The sequence below is a fragment of the Fukomys damarensis genome, unplaced genomic scaffold (genome assembly GCF_012274545.1).
Source record: "Fukomys damarensis isolate Sample0158 unplaced genomic scaffold, DMR_v1.0_HiC HiC_scaffold_5, whole genome shotgun sequence".
Taxonomy (NCBI): Eukaryota; Metazoa; Chordata; class Mammalia; order Rodentia; family Bathyergidae; genus Fukomys; species Fukomys damarensis.
Window position 1 is genome coordinate 16,149,742 of NW_022900917.1, and position 15,933 is coordinate 16,165,674.

Sequence of the window (15,933 nt, forward strand, 5' to 3'; positions counted from 1 at the left end):
GGAGGAAGAGCCACCCTGACCACAGAGGGCACTATACATTCAGCTTGCAGGGTGAATGGGAAGAAAGAGAAAGTCGGGGCCTGGGATTTAGCTCAGTGGTTCCGGCGCCTGCCTGGCAAGCACAAGGGCCTGAGTTCAATCCCTGGTACGTGCCCCCCGACAAAAAAAAAAGAAAAAGAAAGTCTGCCAGCATTTAGAAAAGTTCTGTCCAATTTAAGTAAGCGCATCTTTTCTTACTGTCACAGCCTTTGTATCTCAGACTCCATTTTCTTCAGCCTTACAAGACAGACTCACACCAGCTACTCTCCAAGGAACTTCCATGCTTTCAGACAAAGACGCTTTTGCTTTCTTGATTCTAGGGGTAGGGGTCAGGGGGATTGAACACAGGGTCTTTGCACTAAGCTATATCCCCATCCCTTTTAGATTTATTTTTTTCTTTTTTATTATGAGACAGGGTCTCAGTAAGTATCTAGACTGACCAGGGTGGGCTTGAATTTTAAGCTTCCTGCCTCAGACTCCCACAATACTGGAGTAACAGGTACAAACTATCATGCCCAGGTCCTTGATCCCTCTTGTTCTGTGGCTTCCATCTTCTTGGACTAAGTAACAACTGGATCTTCTTTCTCTCTCCAGCATATGGACCTTCACTGTTGACTATTCCATGTTCATATATCCTCTTGATTAAATATATGGGTGTGCTTTCTATTGATTCTATTCTTTTACAGAATCCTAACCAATAGATATATATTTACTTAAACCTAATATTTATTATTAAGGGTCATTTTGGAAAAATATATTTAAATGCTCTCATATTACATTCATCTTTAAAATTGCTTTTTGCTTTAAATATAATTTTGATACATTATACTAAGACTTATTGTACCAATTTTAATATATAAATATTAGGTCATATGAGTAAACCATACCTTATCCACGGGCATTTAAATTGTTTCCAATTTTACACTACTATAGCAAATATATGAAAGTTTTCTACATGATTCTTTAGGTTTATACAAATGTCTCTCTAAGAAAATATTTATATCAAGAGGGAAAATTTGAGTTGCATGATGCTGAGTATCAAAACTATTTAAGATTAAAATAGAAGACAAAAGACATTTTAGAAGTATATTCTGCTTAACTATGATGTTAGAAGTTGCTGATGAAAATTTAAATGATGCATAAGTTTTTGAAGCAATCCAACCACATCACCATCTTAAAATATGTTTTAAAAATGTCAAAATACGTGCCTAGATCAACTAATTATACTTTTAAAAGTATATTCGTAGTAAATAAAGATGAATAAAAGATTTAATTACAAAAATATTTACACAAATATTTGGAACTCTAAGATGGCTAATGACTATTCGTTAGCTTAATAACATTTATAAGGCTACTCTTTTTGAACACAAAAATTTAAAATTTAACTTAATATAGTAATGATAACAACAGTTAAAAACCAAAATCCTTGCATGTGTTTGGCTTCAGTTAATGTGTCTAATTTACTTAATTAAGCTGCTACAACACTCTATTTCACCTTTGAGGACATAAAGAATATACTGGAAATAACTACATCAACTTTGAAATAGGAATTTATAATGAACATAAGAATTCATAATGAAACTTTTTCTCAAATGGTTCTTTGTCATTAGTTTCACTTCTTTATCACCCATCTTCTGCATTCAGCTGGAGTAAATTTTCTAAAACCCAAATCTTTATATCAGTTTCCCATAGCATCTTTTTACCCTTTAGGATAGTATCAAATGCACAGAATTACAAATAAAATCCACTAGAAGTTGATTTCTAATTTCTACTACTCTCTGCAAGAAGAGATTACTCCGGTTTAGACCTACAGAAGTTTCTTGCTTGACACCAATTTGCATGTTCTTTGTCTTTGTTCAAATACTTCAGTTGGAAACAACCCTCTGTAGCTGGTTTACTCCTTGATGCTCACATTGTTTTGGGTTTTGCAGTGCTGGGGATCAAACTCAGGACCTTGCGCTTGCCAGGCAGGTGTGGTGCCACAGAGCTACAGCCCAGGCCCTCATTTTAATTCTTAATTCCACTTTTCACACATCCCTTCTGTTATAGTTTATATCTACATGTCCCTCATTCCTCATGTATTTACAGATGGGGCTTTTAGGAGGTACTTACAGATGGGGGTGTGATACTCATCAGTGATTCAGTCTACTGGTGAGCTTATAGCTAAATGTCATGTTGGTGGGTCACTGGAGGTGTGTCCTAGAAGGGTCCCTCTCCCTCTCTCTTCTATTGATCTCTCTCTCTCTCTGCTTCCTGCTGCCACACCATGAAATGTTTCTCATCTTCTATGCCCTTTTGCCATATTCTTCTGCCTTGGAGCCAGCCAATTATGAACTAAAACCTCCAAATACACCTTTCCTCCTTACAGATATAGGTGTCAGGAATTGTGTATCAATGTGAGAAAGTAACTCATTTTTGTTTTCACATAGTCCTAGCCACAGATCTGCATGTAAAGTACCACAAATAACATTTCCTTATTTACTAACATTCTACAATATAGTAAATACTCCAAATATGAGAGATATTCCCAGTGGTAACTTTTATTTTGGTAGACTTGATACCTAGCATATACCTTATATTCAATATCTCCTTATTAAAATAAAGCTTGGAACAGGGAAGGATGGCAGAAATTTCTAATGAAATTATGCTAAGGTGAAAAAAGATTTTTAAAATGATTCCTTAGGGTCTGAGGATATAGTGCAGTGGTACAGCACATGCTTAACATATGGGAAGCACTGAGTTCAACCCCCAGCACCAAAAATCAATCAATAAAATGATAATCCTTGAATTGTATATCTCAGTTAATTTTTTACATCTTTTATAAATACAAAATCATGTATTTTTCCACTACCAACTAACACTAATTTACTTTAGAATAAAATATACCAAATTATTTCATGTAGAATACCAGAAAATTACAATTGTACCAATGGGGAAATACAATCCCAAACAATATAATTATGGCCTCAAAAATTTTCAGTCCTGCCATTTACTATATGTGACTGCAGATAAGTCAGTCTCAGTAAGCATCCATTTCTGCTACAGCTACAGTTGATAACCTAGGAAAATTTCACCTAAGTTTCTAGCAGCAGCAATCACCTACTTCTCTTATTTTGTGTCTTATGCCCTTTTAAACAAAAAGACATATTTGCAGCAAGCATCCCATTCTCATTATTAGACATTATGCATGTTTGGTGAACAAATCTAAAAGTGAAGAAGAAATGTAGAGACTGTAAAAACAAAAGCTAACATTTACCGAGCAATGTCTGTTCTGTGCGAACCAAATTGCATACTAGTCTTGCTAATCTCTCCACTCTATACCCTATTGTACAGAAATCTTCCTCAAGGGCCAAAGAAACTCTATGTTCAGCTGCAATTTCTGATAAATAAAATTAAGGAACACAGTGTTTGAAACGAATGGTGTAGTATACTGAAAAATTCTGGTAAACCTATAAAAAGATCAAATAAAAAGGCACATATACCTCCACTATATGAAAAAAGTTTTATCATTAAGAGAAAAATAAAAGTCTCTTACCTGCTGCATATGTCTGCTTGTTCGTTTCTGAGGCTGGTAGATGAGCCATGTGTATAAGACTGGATCAATATTAATAGCAAATCCTTGTACACTACAAAGAAGTACTGCACCTTTAAAACAAGATTAAAAATAGTAACAATTCCTCATACAAATAGTAAGGCTGATATCACGTTACAAGTAGGATACTTATTCTTAAAAGAACAACAATAAGGAAAAAAAATCATCAAGATTTGGATGAATTAAAACCCTCCTTCAATGGATGGTTGGTAAAATGGTTTAGCCACTTTAGAAAATACCATGACGGGGCCAGGGAATTTGGCTCAGTGGTGCACCGCCAGTCTCACAAGTGCCCTGAGTTAGATCCCTGGGAGAGAGAGAGAGGGAGGGGGAGGGGGAGGGAGAGGATGAGGGAGGAAGAAAGAAGGAGGAGGAAGGAAGGAAAAAGAAAAGCAAGCAAGAAAAAGAAAGAAGCATGGCATTCCTTAAAAAATTTCACAAATATGACTATATAGTGACCTAGTAAATCTCTTCTTAGATACAAACAAAAGAGAATGAAAAGTATATGCGCACACATCAATTTTTCATATCAGTATTATTTGAAATAGCAAAAAAAGTGAAAACAAACATTTCTGAAAATATTTTTAAATGTGCTGTACATATAAAATGAAAATTATACATCCAAAACAGGAATAAAGTACGAATACATGCTATAGAGTGGACAAACTGTGAAACATAATGAAACAAGCCAGTCATTCATATATATATATGTGTGTATATATATATATATGTCTAGTCCACTGGTATGGGGGAGAGAGGAAGTGGAAATGACTACTAGTGGAACATGATTTTTATACAGAATTATGAAGATGTTCTGCAACTAGAAAATGGTGATGGCTGTGCAACTTTCTCAATTAAATCATCTTTTGGTATACAAAAGGTGTTGATTCTTGGCCCCATCCCATGGATATCAAAACCTACAGATCTGAAGTCTCTTATACAAAGTGATATAGTATTTGCATATGACCTATTCATATACTCTTATATATTTGAAATCATATCTAGGTTACTCATAATATCAACTACAATATGTTACATAAATAATTGTCATATGACATAGTTTATGACTGATGACATTAAATATTGTGTACATGCTCACTTCAAAGAGAATTTTTTTAATATTTTCAAAATATGATTGATTAAATCTATAAATGTGGAAACCACAGATAAGGAAGGTCAACTGCACAGTAAAGCCTAATATATAATTTAAAAATTAATTTTATGGAATACAAATTAAAGCTTTTTATAGGTACATTATCTTTAAAAATAATGAGTAAAATTTATGAAAGTTATTTTAAAATTGGCCCTGTGAGTAAATGTTATCATTGTTCTTTGCTGTTTTGTTTTATTTTTCTCATTGAGTTTATTGGTATATTTTAGGTATACAATACAGTTACATTCATTATTGGGATCTTGTACCTTTACATGACAGGTCTTGGTTCTCATTTTTTCCCCTTGTCCCTACCCTCTCTTCACCCCCTCCTCCCTTCCCTATTTACAAAAATTTAATTTCCATTTTTTCATTTTCTCATTTTTTCTTTTCTCTTATTTCCTTTCCCTACCCTTCCCAATTCCCCTACACCTTTAGCCCTTTTCTTCCTATTTCACATTGTCAATTATACCATTAGGATCTTATTTACAATTATAGTTTTTCACAAATGTTGGCGGGATTGTGGTGAGAAAGGAACCCTTCTCCATTATTGGTGGGAATGCAGACTTGTGCAACCACTGTGGAAATCAATATGGAGATACCTCAAAGAGCTAGGACCAGAAGTTCCATTTGACGCAGTCATCCATCTGCTGGGTATCTTTCCAAAACAATTAAAAGAATCATATCACAGTGATATATGCGCACCTGTGTTTATAGCGGCACAGTTTGTAATACCTAAAACTTGGAAAGAGCCCATTTGCCCATCAGTTGGAGACTGGATAAAGATGTGGTTTTTCTATAAAATGGAATCCTACTCAGCCATAAAGAATGAGAAATTAGACTCATTCGTAGGAAAATGGATACATATTGAGGAGATACTCCTAAGTGAAATAAATAAGTCACACATGTGTAAATACCAAATAGTTTCTCTGAATAAACTATAATAGTACATAAGATCCCAATGAGATAATTGATAATGGGAAATAGGAAGAAAGGGGCTAAAGGTGTATGGAAAGTGGGAAGGGTAGGGGAAAGGTATTAAGGGAAAAAAATATGACAAAATGGAAAAAAGTGTTTGTAAATGGGGAGGGGAGAGGGCGTGAAGGGAGGGAAGGGACAAGGGGAAAAAATTAGAACCAAGACCACCTGTCATGTAAAGGTACAAGATCCCAATAATGAATGTAACTGTACTGTATAGCTAAAAGATACCAATAAACTCAATAAAAGATAAAAAAAGAATCATACCACAGTGATATATGTGCACCCATGTTTATAGCAGCACAGTTTGCAATAGCTAAAACTTGGAAACAGCCCATTTGCCCATCAGTTGGAGACTGAATAAAGAAGATATGGTCTTTCTGTGCAATGGAATTCTACTCAGCCATAAAGAATGAGAAGTTACTCAATCATAGGAAAATGGATGGATATAGAGGATATACTCAAGTGAAATAAGTCATACATGTATTCTTTGTCAATATGAGAAACCTAACTCATTGTCTAAACAAACATTATTATAACCATTCAGTTCATTAAGCAAAGAAAGTATTCCCTGTATGAAATACAAGCTATCAGAAAAAAACACAAACTTAAAGGGCAATAAATTGGAATTCTATCCTATCACATTTTTGTTGATTTTGATAAAAAGTTGCTTACGTGAAACATAGCTGAAGCTGAACATTCTGTTCATAATTTATATACAATGTAAAGAAGTCTTTGCATTTTCACATATATTTTTCAACATATAATTAGCTCCACTAAGGAAGATACTATATTAGGAACATGAGGGAAAAGTATGTCTCAGTTTTATTATCATATGGCTCTAAAACATGCAAAAAAGTAACCAAGCATACACCAAGAGCTTAAAAAAATTTTTTTTTCAGAATAATGGTAGACAGGGAGAGGGTAGATTGCAAAACCCATTTAGTTTATCACATAATAGCACTCTATTTCTCAAATACTAGAAACATATAAACAAAAGCATAAAATGCTATTTGAAATTAAGGAAAGTAAATGGAACTTTTCCAAAAGCATATTTAGTTTTCAATAAATTCTAGCAGCTCTAATAAAGGAGACTACCAATATTACATTCTAACAAAAATACAGCTATAGTGTACAGCAAGATTTAATTTGTATTGTATTATTTTACAAGTTATTTTTTTCTAAAAATGATATAGGGTGAGAAATAAAATTTTTCTCCAATGTCAAAATTGTTTATGAAGACCTTTAGATTTTAAGGAAATCAATTGAACATAATTTAAAGTTTAAAAAATTTAAACTCAAGAATACATAAATAAGGCTTAAGAATTAAAAGATTTTCCTATAGTCCACCTAAACCTATAATTAAATTAAAATGAACTTTTTATTCTTATCAACGAATCTCTTGCAATATAAGTAATAAATTTAATAATTAATGATGCCTGAATACTAAAGTCACCATAAGCAATATATATTAAAAAAGTACAAGCTCCACCAAAAAAGGAGTAACACCAAAAAAAGACATTAGACTCCAGAAAATAAATGACCCAATATGGGAAATAAGTGATGGAAATCCCCAAGATTACATCAGATTAGTGACAAGTAAAAATTTCTGGGAACAAAACACAGTTATTAAATATAAGAAAAACAAATGTGCTAACTATATACATATGTATATTTTATATATGTACATATAAAAAACACATTATATATATATATGTGTGTATATATATACATGTGTGCATGTGTGTGTGTATATATATATACATATATATATACACATAGCAAATTATAGGATTCAACATAAATATACAATAGTATTGGTAATCAGAACAACAAATTCTTGAAAAATAAATGAATCAAGGAATTACGCTTAACCACAATATTGTGAGTATGGGCATATTAAGAATAGGTGATGGAAATGGGAAAGAGTTAAAAGACCACCAAGGATCACTTTCTAAAGTAAAAAGAAATAAAAAATGCTCTAAAATGAATAATCAAGAAAGACCAGGAAAAGCAAGGTTATTTAAAAGTATAAAAGCAAATCACAAAATAATTAGGGGAAAAAAGGTTAAATCTATGTATGTCTAGAAAACAGAACATTAAAAAGAGGGTTCACAGTTACTGTGAGGGAGAATATAACTATAATTCTGAAACTCTGGAGAGAAGAAAATGCAGACACGTCTCACATTTTCTTCTAATGATGAATACTATATCACTGTTAAACTTTTCTCTTTGAAAAAATCAAGTTATTCTTATATAATAGCCACAGATTAAGACCTACTAATGTTTCCCATTTTAAAAACATAATCAGTGTGGCAATGTCACTGTAAGGATTGGAAGTATCAAGGACCTATAAATTTTGATCCTTAAGAACAGGAAATATTTGATGCAGGCTGCAAAAAAGACTATGTACAGGATGTTTAAAAATTATGGAATCATGACAAATAATGAGAAAGTATCAGCGAACAGCAGAAAGATTTTAAAGAAAGAAGGAAATAATACAAACAACAAATTTTTGAAGTGAAAAACTCACTAGAAGGAATTAAAGAGTACATTACATACAGTTGAGAGAATTAAATGGATGATGTACAACTAGATAACTTAAGTGTAGTGTAGTTCAAAAATAAATAAAATCTACTCACTAAAATAAAAAGGACTTGGATTCTAGATGAGAATTTTATATAATTGTTTAAAATTAATAAATCTCAAAAATAGAAAGCTCAAGAAATTCCTAACTGGATAAATTAAATAAGCCTAGATAAAAAAATCTATATTTCTAACTGGATCAATTAAACACACCTATGTGAATTAAATAAACCTGTATGTCAACAGTTCACAACAGAGACAGAGACAGAGACAAAGAGACAAGACAGAGACAAAGAGAGATGATAGATTATCAAAGTAAAAAAAAAAAAACAGCCAATGATAATTGATGTGATTCTCCTTCAAAATTTATATATAGTTTTGCAATCATACAAAAAATACTAAAGGAGGCCCTGCGGGTCCATGCCATCTCCTGCCTGCTCTGACAGCAGCCCCAGCAAGGAAGGTAGCTTCACGGGTGCCCTTGAAACACCCCCAAAGACACCCCCTCCACACTCTGTCAAACCTCCTGATTGGGCCAGTCCTTGGGCCCACTCTGCAGAGGCATAGGTGGTTATAATAAAGGAGAAAAAAAAAACATTTAAAACAAAATAAGAGGAAATTAAATTGATTTAAAATAAATAAACCAGGATAAGGTTTGCTCTTTCTAAAATTATACATCAATAACGCAGGTGCCATATAACTTTTTAATTATGATGACAAATAAAAAGAAACTCTATACACACAAAACTGAGCATAAATGCAAAAAGAAAAAACAATGGAAAGGGCACCAAGAGATGGAACTAGTGGGAAAAAGGTAAAAGAAAGGGGAAATTTAAAGAAGCTAAAATGTGTTATGTACATGTACTAATTCCACAAGATGAACAGTCATTCCATACTGCAAACATGTACTAGTAAAAATTAAAAATTTTTAAAGAACAAATTAAGAAGTTATTTGAACTTTACAAATGCTAAAGAGATGACAGAGAATAACACATTAGTTTAAAAACAACTTATTGACATTACACTTTATACAATGTTCTTTTAAATGTAGAGTCACTTTAATCCTAGATTCAATTATGATACACATTTTTAAAAATAACACAAAAGTTCTGACATAGAAGTGTGTAAGCAATTAATCTGATACTGAGTTGACTTACAACAGACTCTCCCCTCCATAAATCAGTAAAATTTGATAATAGATTATGCTGTGGTCTGGGAAACAAATAATGAAAAAAGTGTGCTTTGTCTGCTCACTGCCATAATGGCTCAATTGATCACATTCCACTAAGGCTTCACTACTGATTTTAACAAGGGCATCAATGTCATTTTTAGTTAAATCCTATGCTGAAGTATGACAGCTGACGTAGGAGAGAACAATGCATGGTAAAAATTTAAACATTCATGCTTCTTATCATCTACTGAAACTTGTCAGCCAAAGAAATCATCTTACAGTGAGTAAGTTAGGCAAGTGAAAAAGCGACCTGTTTTAACTTTAACCAATAAGTGAGACCAAAATACTACATATTAATCTACATCTAAGTGTCTAAAAGCAATTTTTTATTAAGCAATAATAGTATAAGAACTCTTTAGATTTGGAAAGCTATTAAGGAATTACTTGCTATTCTCGTTTTTAAGACCAATTTTAATAATTCTGGCAAAACAGTTAAGTAGGCCAGGACTGAGAATTTAAGAATGCTTCAAAAACTGTGGTGTGGAATAAAGATAGGGAAATCAGAAACTAAGAAGTGACAGGGCAAAAAATAAGCTGCTAACCACTGGCAACCTTACCCAAGAACCGTTAAACAGTATAAACGGACCATAAGATTATGGGGTAGTTCCTGTTAATTAACAATTACTTCCTCTTCTCTTCGAATGCAAAAGAACTCAAGAGAACAATATCTAATTATGACAGCAGCAAGGGAAAAGTTATCAAACCTTTTAAATATTCATCAGACAGTAGCGTTCACAAATCTAACAAAAACAAAGTCAAAAGACCCTTATAGGAGAGAAGGAATGAACAGCTACCTTCATTTTTGTAATGTAGTAGAAGAAAGCTAGTGAGGAGAAAAGTGAATAAATGTTTAAAGCCACAGTTTCAGAATGGTGTACTAGATTGAATCACCAAGAATTCCAGATACAAGGGAATTCTAGCTACTTTTCTAAAGGCTTCCACCAACTGCTCTTGAGAATGATAAGGTTTAGGAATGGGGAAGTCAGAAAGGCTCAATGAGGTATAGGCCCATGGATCCTGATGAAACGCCATGAAATTGAAAGAACTAGCACAGGCAGTCCACCCCTTCCACTGAGGACCAGGCAGAGCAATACGGACGGGGATGATTGAAGAAATAAATGACAGATCCCTTGCCTAGTTCACCCATGAACAAGGTATGCAGAAGTCTTAGGTTAAATCAGAAAAATTAAAAAAGAAAATCATGACCCAAAAGAAAGATTATAATCTTGCTCTCAAAAAATGTTGATGCTTGAAGTTAACTGAAATATATGTAAAGCTGGCAAAAATACTACAGAAATGACGTAACAGAGGGGAAAACATTAGACCGGCATACAAACACAAATGCCATGAAAAAGAGGCATAGCTTTTTGTGGGAATACGCAATACTTACTCCAGGGTTTATTATCATTTTTACACACAATGCTTGTCATTCAATAAAATGTTATTATGAAACAACATAAAAGACATGACTCCTCAGAAAACACTCTATAGAGCGAGAGTGTTCATAGATGACTGAGATATTGCAATTATCAAACAGACTTTAAAACAACTCTGTTAATATTGTAACGAATGTGGGGCTTTTTTTGGCGGGGGTACCAGGAATTGAACCGCAGTCCTTGCGCTTGCAAGGCAGGTCACCAAACCGCTGAGCTAAATCCCTGGCTAGAATGTGGTTTTAAAAAAAGGATAACAAAAAGGTTAACATCAGGCATAAACTAAAGAATTTCAACAGGGTGACAGAAAAGACAGCAAAACGACAGTATTAGAATTGTACAAAATACAATTATCAGAGGTAAAGAATTCTTCTCAAAACCAATGAAAAGATTTCAAATGAAAGGTTCAAAAAGCTCAGCAAACCCCCAAAAAGAATGAATGAAGCCAATTTAGATACACTGATAATCAACTACAGAAAACAAAACACAGACACTAGTTTTAAGAAAGACATAATACATATAAAGGAAGGATAACTTCTTAATTATGGCCATCAGCAAACATAGGAAAGAGAATGTTAAACTGCTGATAAAAGAAGTCAATCTAGATTTCTACGTCCATTGTAAATGTCCTTCAAAAATAAATACAAAATAAAAAAAAATGACATACAGAATTTGACTTGAGAAAGTTTACTCTGTAAGAAATTTTTAAAAAAGGTGATTTTAGGATGAAAGGAAATCATACCAGACATAATCCAAATTCTAGAGAAAAAAAATGAAGAAGAGCAGAAAGAATAAAACATTGGAAAATAAAGGAGACTCCTTTTTAAATCTATTATTCTATGTGTAAAAATATTATCTAAATCTCTTTAGAAACACTTTTGTTTAAAGCAGATATAATAACAACAATGCAACATAGGGTTCATATTACACACTGAAAGTAAAATACATGCCCACGGAACAGACCTAGTTCTTGGTGCTAACTAGAAGTAAAACAATATAATAATATTTTTTCAGCTTATGCTAGATTTCTTCACTGTACTCTGAACTTAATATTACTATTATGCCCCACTCAGATCCAATAAAAATATTAAATGACAATTTACATACATGTGTGCTTTTCTTTTTAACCTCCCCAATAGTTAGCCTTCACCACTGAACTTTTCATTCTCTTAATACAATACTGAGTATTACAGAATTTACTTAAACCACTGACCCAATTAAGTTTTCTCAATGAAAAAGATAAGGATACTATCAAGTGAGAATAAAAATGATAGACAAAGGGTGACTTAGTGAGTTGCTTACTGAGGCAAATTAAAAAAAAAAAAAAAAAAGGTATGGCTTTGCCTGAATTTAATATTGGATGCATACATTTCTCCAGACAAGGCACAGAGAGGCAGAGAACTATATTACATCATGGGAGGGGGTTTCCCTTTAGATCTATTTGTAACCTTAGTCAGCTTTACCATTATTAAGTAAATATCTTATCATATATTAAATAGATCCCCCCTCTATTTGATTTATGTGCTTTATTTCTCATTTTTCCACAATCCACAAGGAAGATTTAATCCTTAAACCATAAGAGGCACCAATTGCTGGGCATGGTGGCGCACACCTGTAATTCCAGCACTCAGAAGACTGAAGGCAGGAAGATCACTGTGAGTTCGAGACCAGCCTGGGCTACATAGTGAGGTCCAGGTCAGTTTTACTACACAAGTAAGACCCTGTCTCAAAAAGCAAAAATAAAGGCACTAATTAATTAATTTGTATTGTTTCAAATCTTGGTCTCCAACTTTGTATTCATGACATAAAATCCTAAAATCATAAAGGTAATTATTAATTTCTTTGTAAATGAAAACTTAGAAATTTTAAATGATAAGGATATCTTAAAGTTAATAGCAACAGTCATACTTCAAGAAAATACTTTAAAATACATAACAAAAATACATAAAAAATAATGAGTAAAGAATATCAATAGTTAAATTACAGGATTGCATTTATGCAATCAGCCTTCACTAACAGCCAATGAAATTCAATGTCATTAACAGCCAATGAAATTCAAGGTAAACCAAAGAGAAAATTTTTCTGTAATACTTTAATAAATACTTGAGTAAGTGAAATCCTATTACTGATAAATCTATAAAGGATCAAATATTATCATTCTCTGATAAAAGGAATACAAGGTGGCATAGCCATTTTGATGACCATTTTGGAATTATCTATTAAAATTTTAAATGTATATACTACCTGATCTAACCATTTTAGTTTTAAGAATCCTATAAATGACTGCATTTGTAGATACTATCAAAGATACAGCATATGCACAAATATATTCATTTTTAGCATCATTTGCAATAAAGTAACATTTTCTATAATCAAATTATCATTTTAATGTTACCAGATTTAGTTGTTAAACAATGAAATAAAGTATATGCAAATGCACAAAAGTAAGTGCAGAATAGTATATTCAGTGAAAAATTAAATATGTACTTATAAAATTTATTGCACAAAAATTTCTGGCACTACAAACTGCTTTTAAAATCAATGTTAAATCATTCAGTCCAAGAAAATATTTAAGTATATTTTAAAGTTAATGACAAAATTGTTTTTAAATTTTATGCATTGTTCTAATAGGAACCAGGAGAAAAATTCAATATTCATTTTATAATAATCTTATATAATTTGGAGAAAACAAAATGATTATCTACTGGAGTAGTCTGGAATTGTATTCCCACACTAAAATGATCTTGGCAAATATGCCTAAGAATCAGAAGCATCTAGATACATTATTAGCATACTAAACAAGTACTTAAATTTAAAGTCTCAGGGAAATAGATTCAAGAAAATTGAGTCTACTGATCAAATTTTACATATGCTCTTAAAACATAATCGTTAAATTGAAGTTGTACTTACTTTTCCTTTCCTGATTATTATTATCTGTGTAACAATGACAGGATAAAGGAGGCACCACAAGGTGGTGCTAATATTCTCTCAAAACTGCTTGGGTAGACCAATGCTGCTATTCAAATGAGGCCTAAAATGATATTCTCCAACCCTCAAGGTGGATACCAAAAGTAATTATCATCTATTCCAAGAGAAACAGTTTAACTTTTCAAAGCTGCAATGTTGGTTGTAGAAAAAAAATTCTAAATCTGTAGAATTATATTTGATTTACATCAACATTCTCATATTGCTATAATATTTTATATGTAAAGATGATAACAATATAAGCAACTGTCTTTACATTATGGTAAAATAAAATCACTGATTTTCAGTCAACAAATAAAACAACTGCCAAGCATAAACCAAGACTTTAACAGTGTTCTTTTGTAGTACATTGGTACAAGAGAAAAATATAGCAGTGTAGTATTATAAAACCTATACGAATGCTGCCAAAATCTATTCCCCGGATTAACATCATTATTTAGTTCTGCATTCTTACTCATCTTCTGAATGAAATGGACTCCAAAAATACATGTTAGAGTTTCCCAACAATTCAGATTCTGAAAAGAATAAACTACAGTCATAAGTTCCTCAAGTTGTATTTAGTTCCTGTCAGAGAGAAGAAGAACATAGGGAGGTGTGTATCTCAATCCGCCCCCCCCAAAAAAAGACAGCAAGTCCTAAGAAAAAAATATAGATTTGCCACTAGAATAAATAATCATCATTTTTATCAATGTAGCAACTAGATTTTAGAAAAGTAAAGAAAGTTGCCCAATGTTACCAAGCAGTGACCTTGATATGCCTCTTTCCATTATGCCATAAAATAACTACTAATATTGATGAGGCTCATCAGTACTGAGTGGCAACTTGTGCCAAGCAATGAGTTAAGCATTTTACATCTATTTTTTTCACTTAACCTACACACCTGCCCTAAAAGGATTTATCATTTTCTCCACTACAGATAATGAAATGGAGGCACAGAAACGCTGACTGACTTTCCCAAGGTGCTAATACTATTAAACAGTAAAGCTGGAATTTAAATCAAAGTAATATGACTACATAAGTATCTAAAAGTTAATATCTCACAACATATCATGCCAATCAAAGTACCCAACTATTTCCTTTTGGAGCAAAATTAATAGCACTTTAATGGAGTGTAAAAATAAAATTTAAAAACTTATTAATCACAAAAAATGAATTAAAATGCTAGAACAGTCACTAAGGAAACAGCCCTAAGGAGCTTTTCACTTGTATAGAAACAAGACTTTTTTAACTTGAAAACTCCAGTGAAGATTTGTGGAGGGTACCAGAGATCAAACTCAGGTCCTTGCACTTGTGAAGCAGGCAGCAGAACCACTGAGCCAAATCCACAGCCCTCCAGTGAAGATTTAAAACCACAAAATACAATAGTAGAAAAAGTAAAATGATTAAATATTGATAATTAAAGAAAACAAAATAATGGTATTAGAGATAGTAAAAGATGATGAATTATAGTAGGAGTCATTACAGAAAGATTTTAAATAACTTTTTCCTAGACATTAGTTTGAATAAGTAAGAAGGAAGCAGAAAGGAAATCCTGATGCACTTTTCTGAATTTATACTGTGTTCAAGAATTAATCAACTGGACTAAATACAGTGTTTTACAGAGAAAAAATGAAAGTTGAAGAAGCTTCAACTATAGATTCCCAAACTCTCAAACTTTATATATACATGTTTAAATAAATTAACTTCATTCTTATAAGTATTTCAGAAAGCAAAAAAAGGAACTACCCTTCAGATTATATAAAAAATATATAAAAAGGATTATTATGACAGGAATGGAAGTGACAAAGGGATGTAAAGAAGAAATAATTAAGTCTAGCTTTTTGCAATTCTTAGAATATTCAATATCAATACAAGAGATTCTTAAAAATATTTAACTTGCATCTCTCAATAGCACATATACTAAAATTATGAAACAAAGTTTACCTTTAAAAATTACTTC

The 15,933-nt window shown here is 32.3% G+C and overlaps 1 protein-coding gene across 4 annotated transcripts in view; it reads right to left on the reverse strand.

Moving 5' to 3' along the window:
- The window catches only part of Vps13b (vacuolar protein sorting 13 homolog B), a 675,222-nt gene that overhangs the window by 434,544 nt on the left and 224,745 nt on the right, over positions 1–15,933 (reverse strand). For all 4 annotated transcript variants that reach the window (XM_033759979.1, XM_010619560.3, XM_010619559.3 and 1 more), the window contains exon 20: positions 3,575–3,684. In XM_033759979.1, the coding sequence (XP_033615870.1) occupies positions 3,575–3,684 (110 nt within the window). The remainder of the gene's footprint in view (positions 1–3,574; positions 3,685–15,933) is intronic.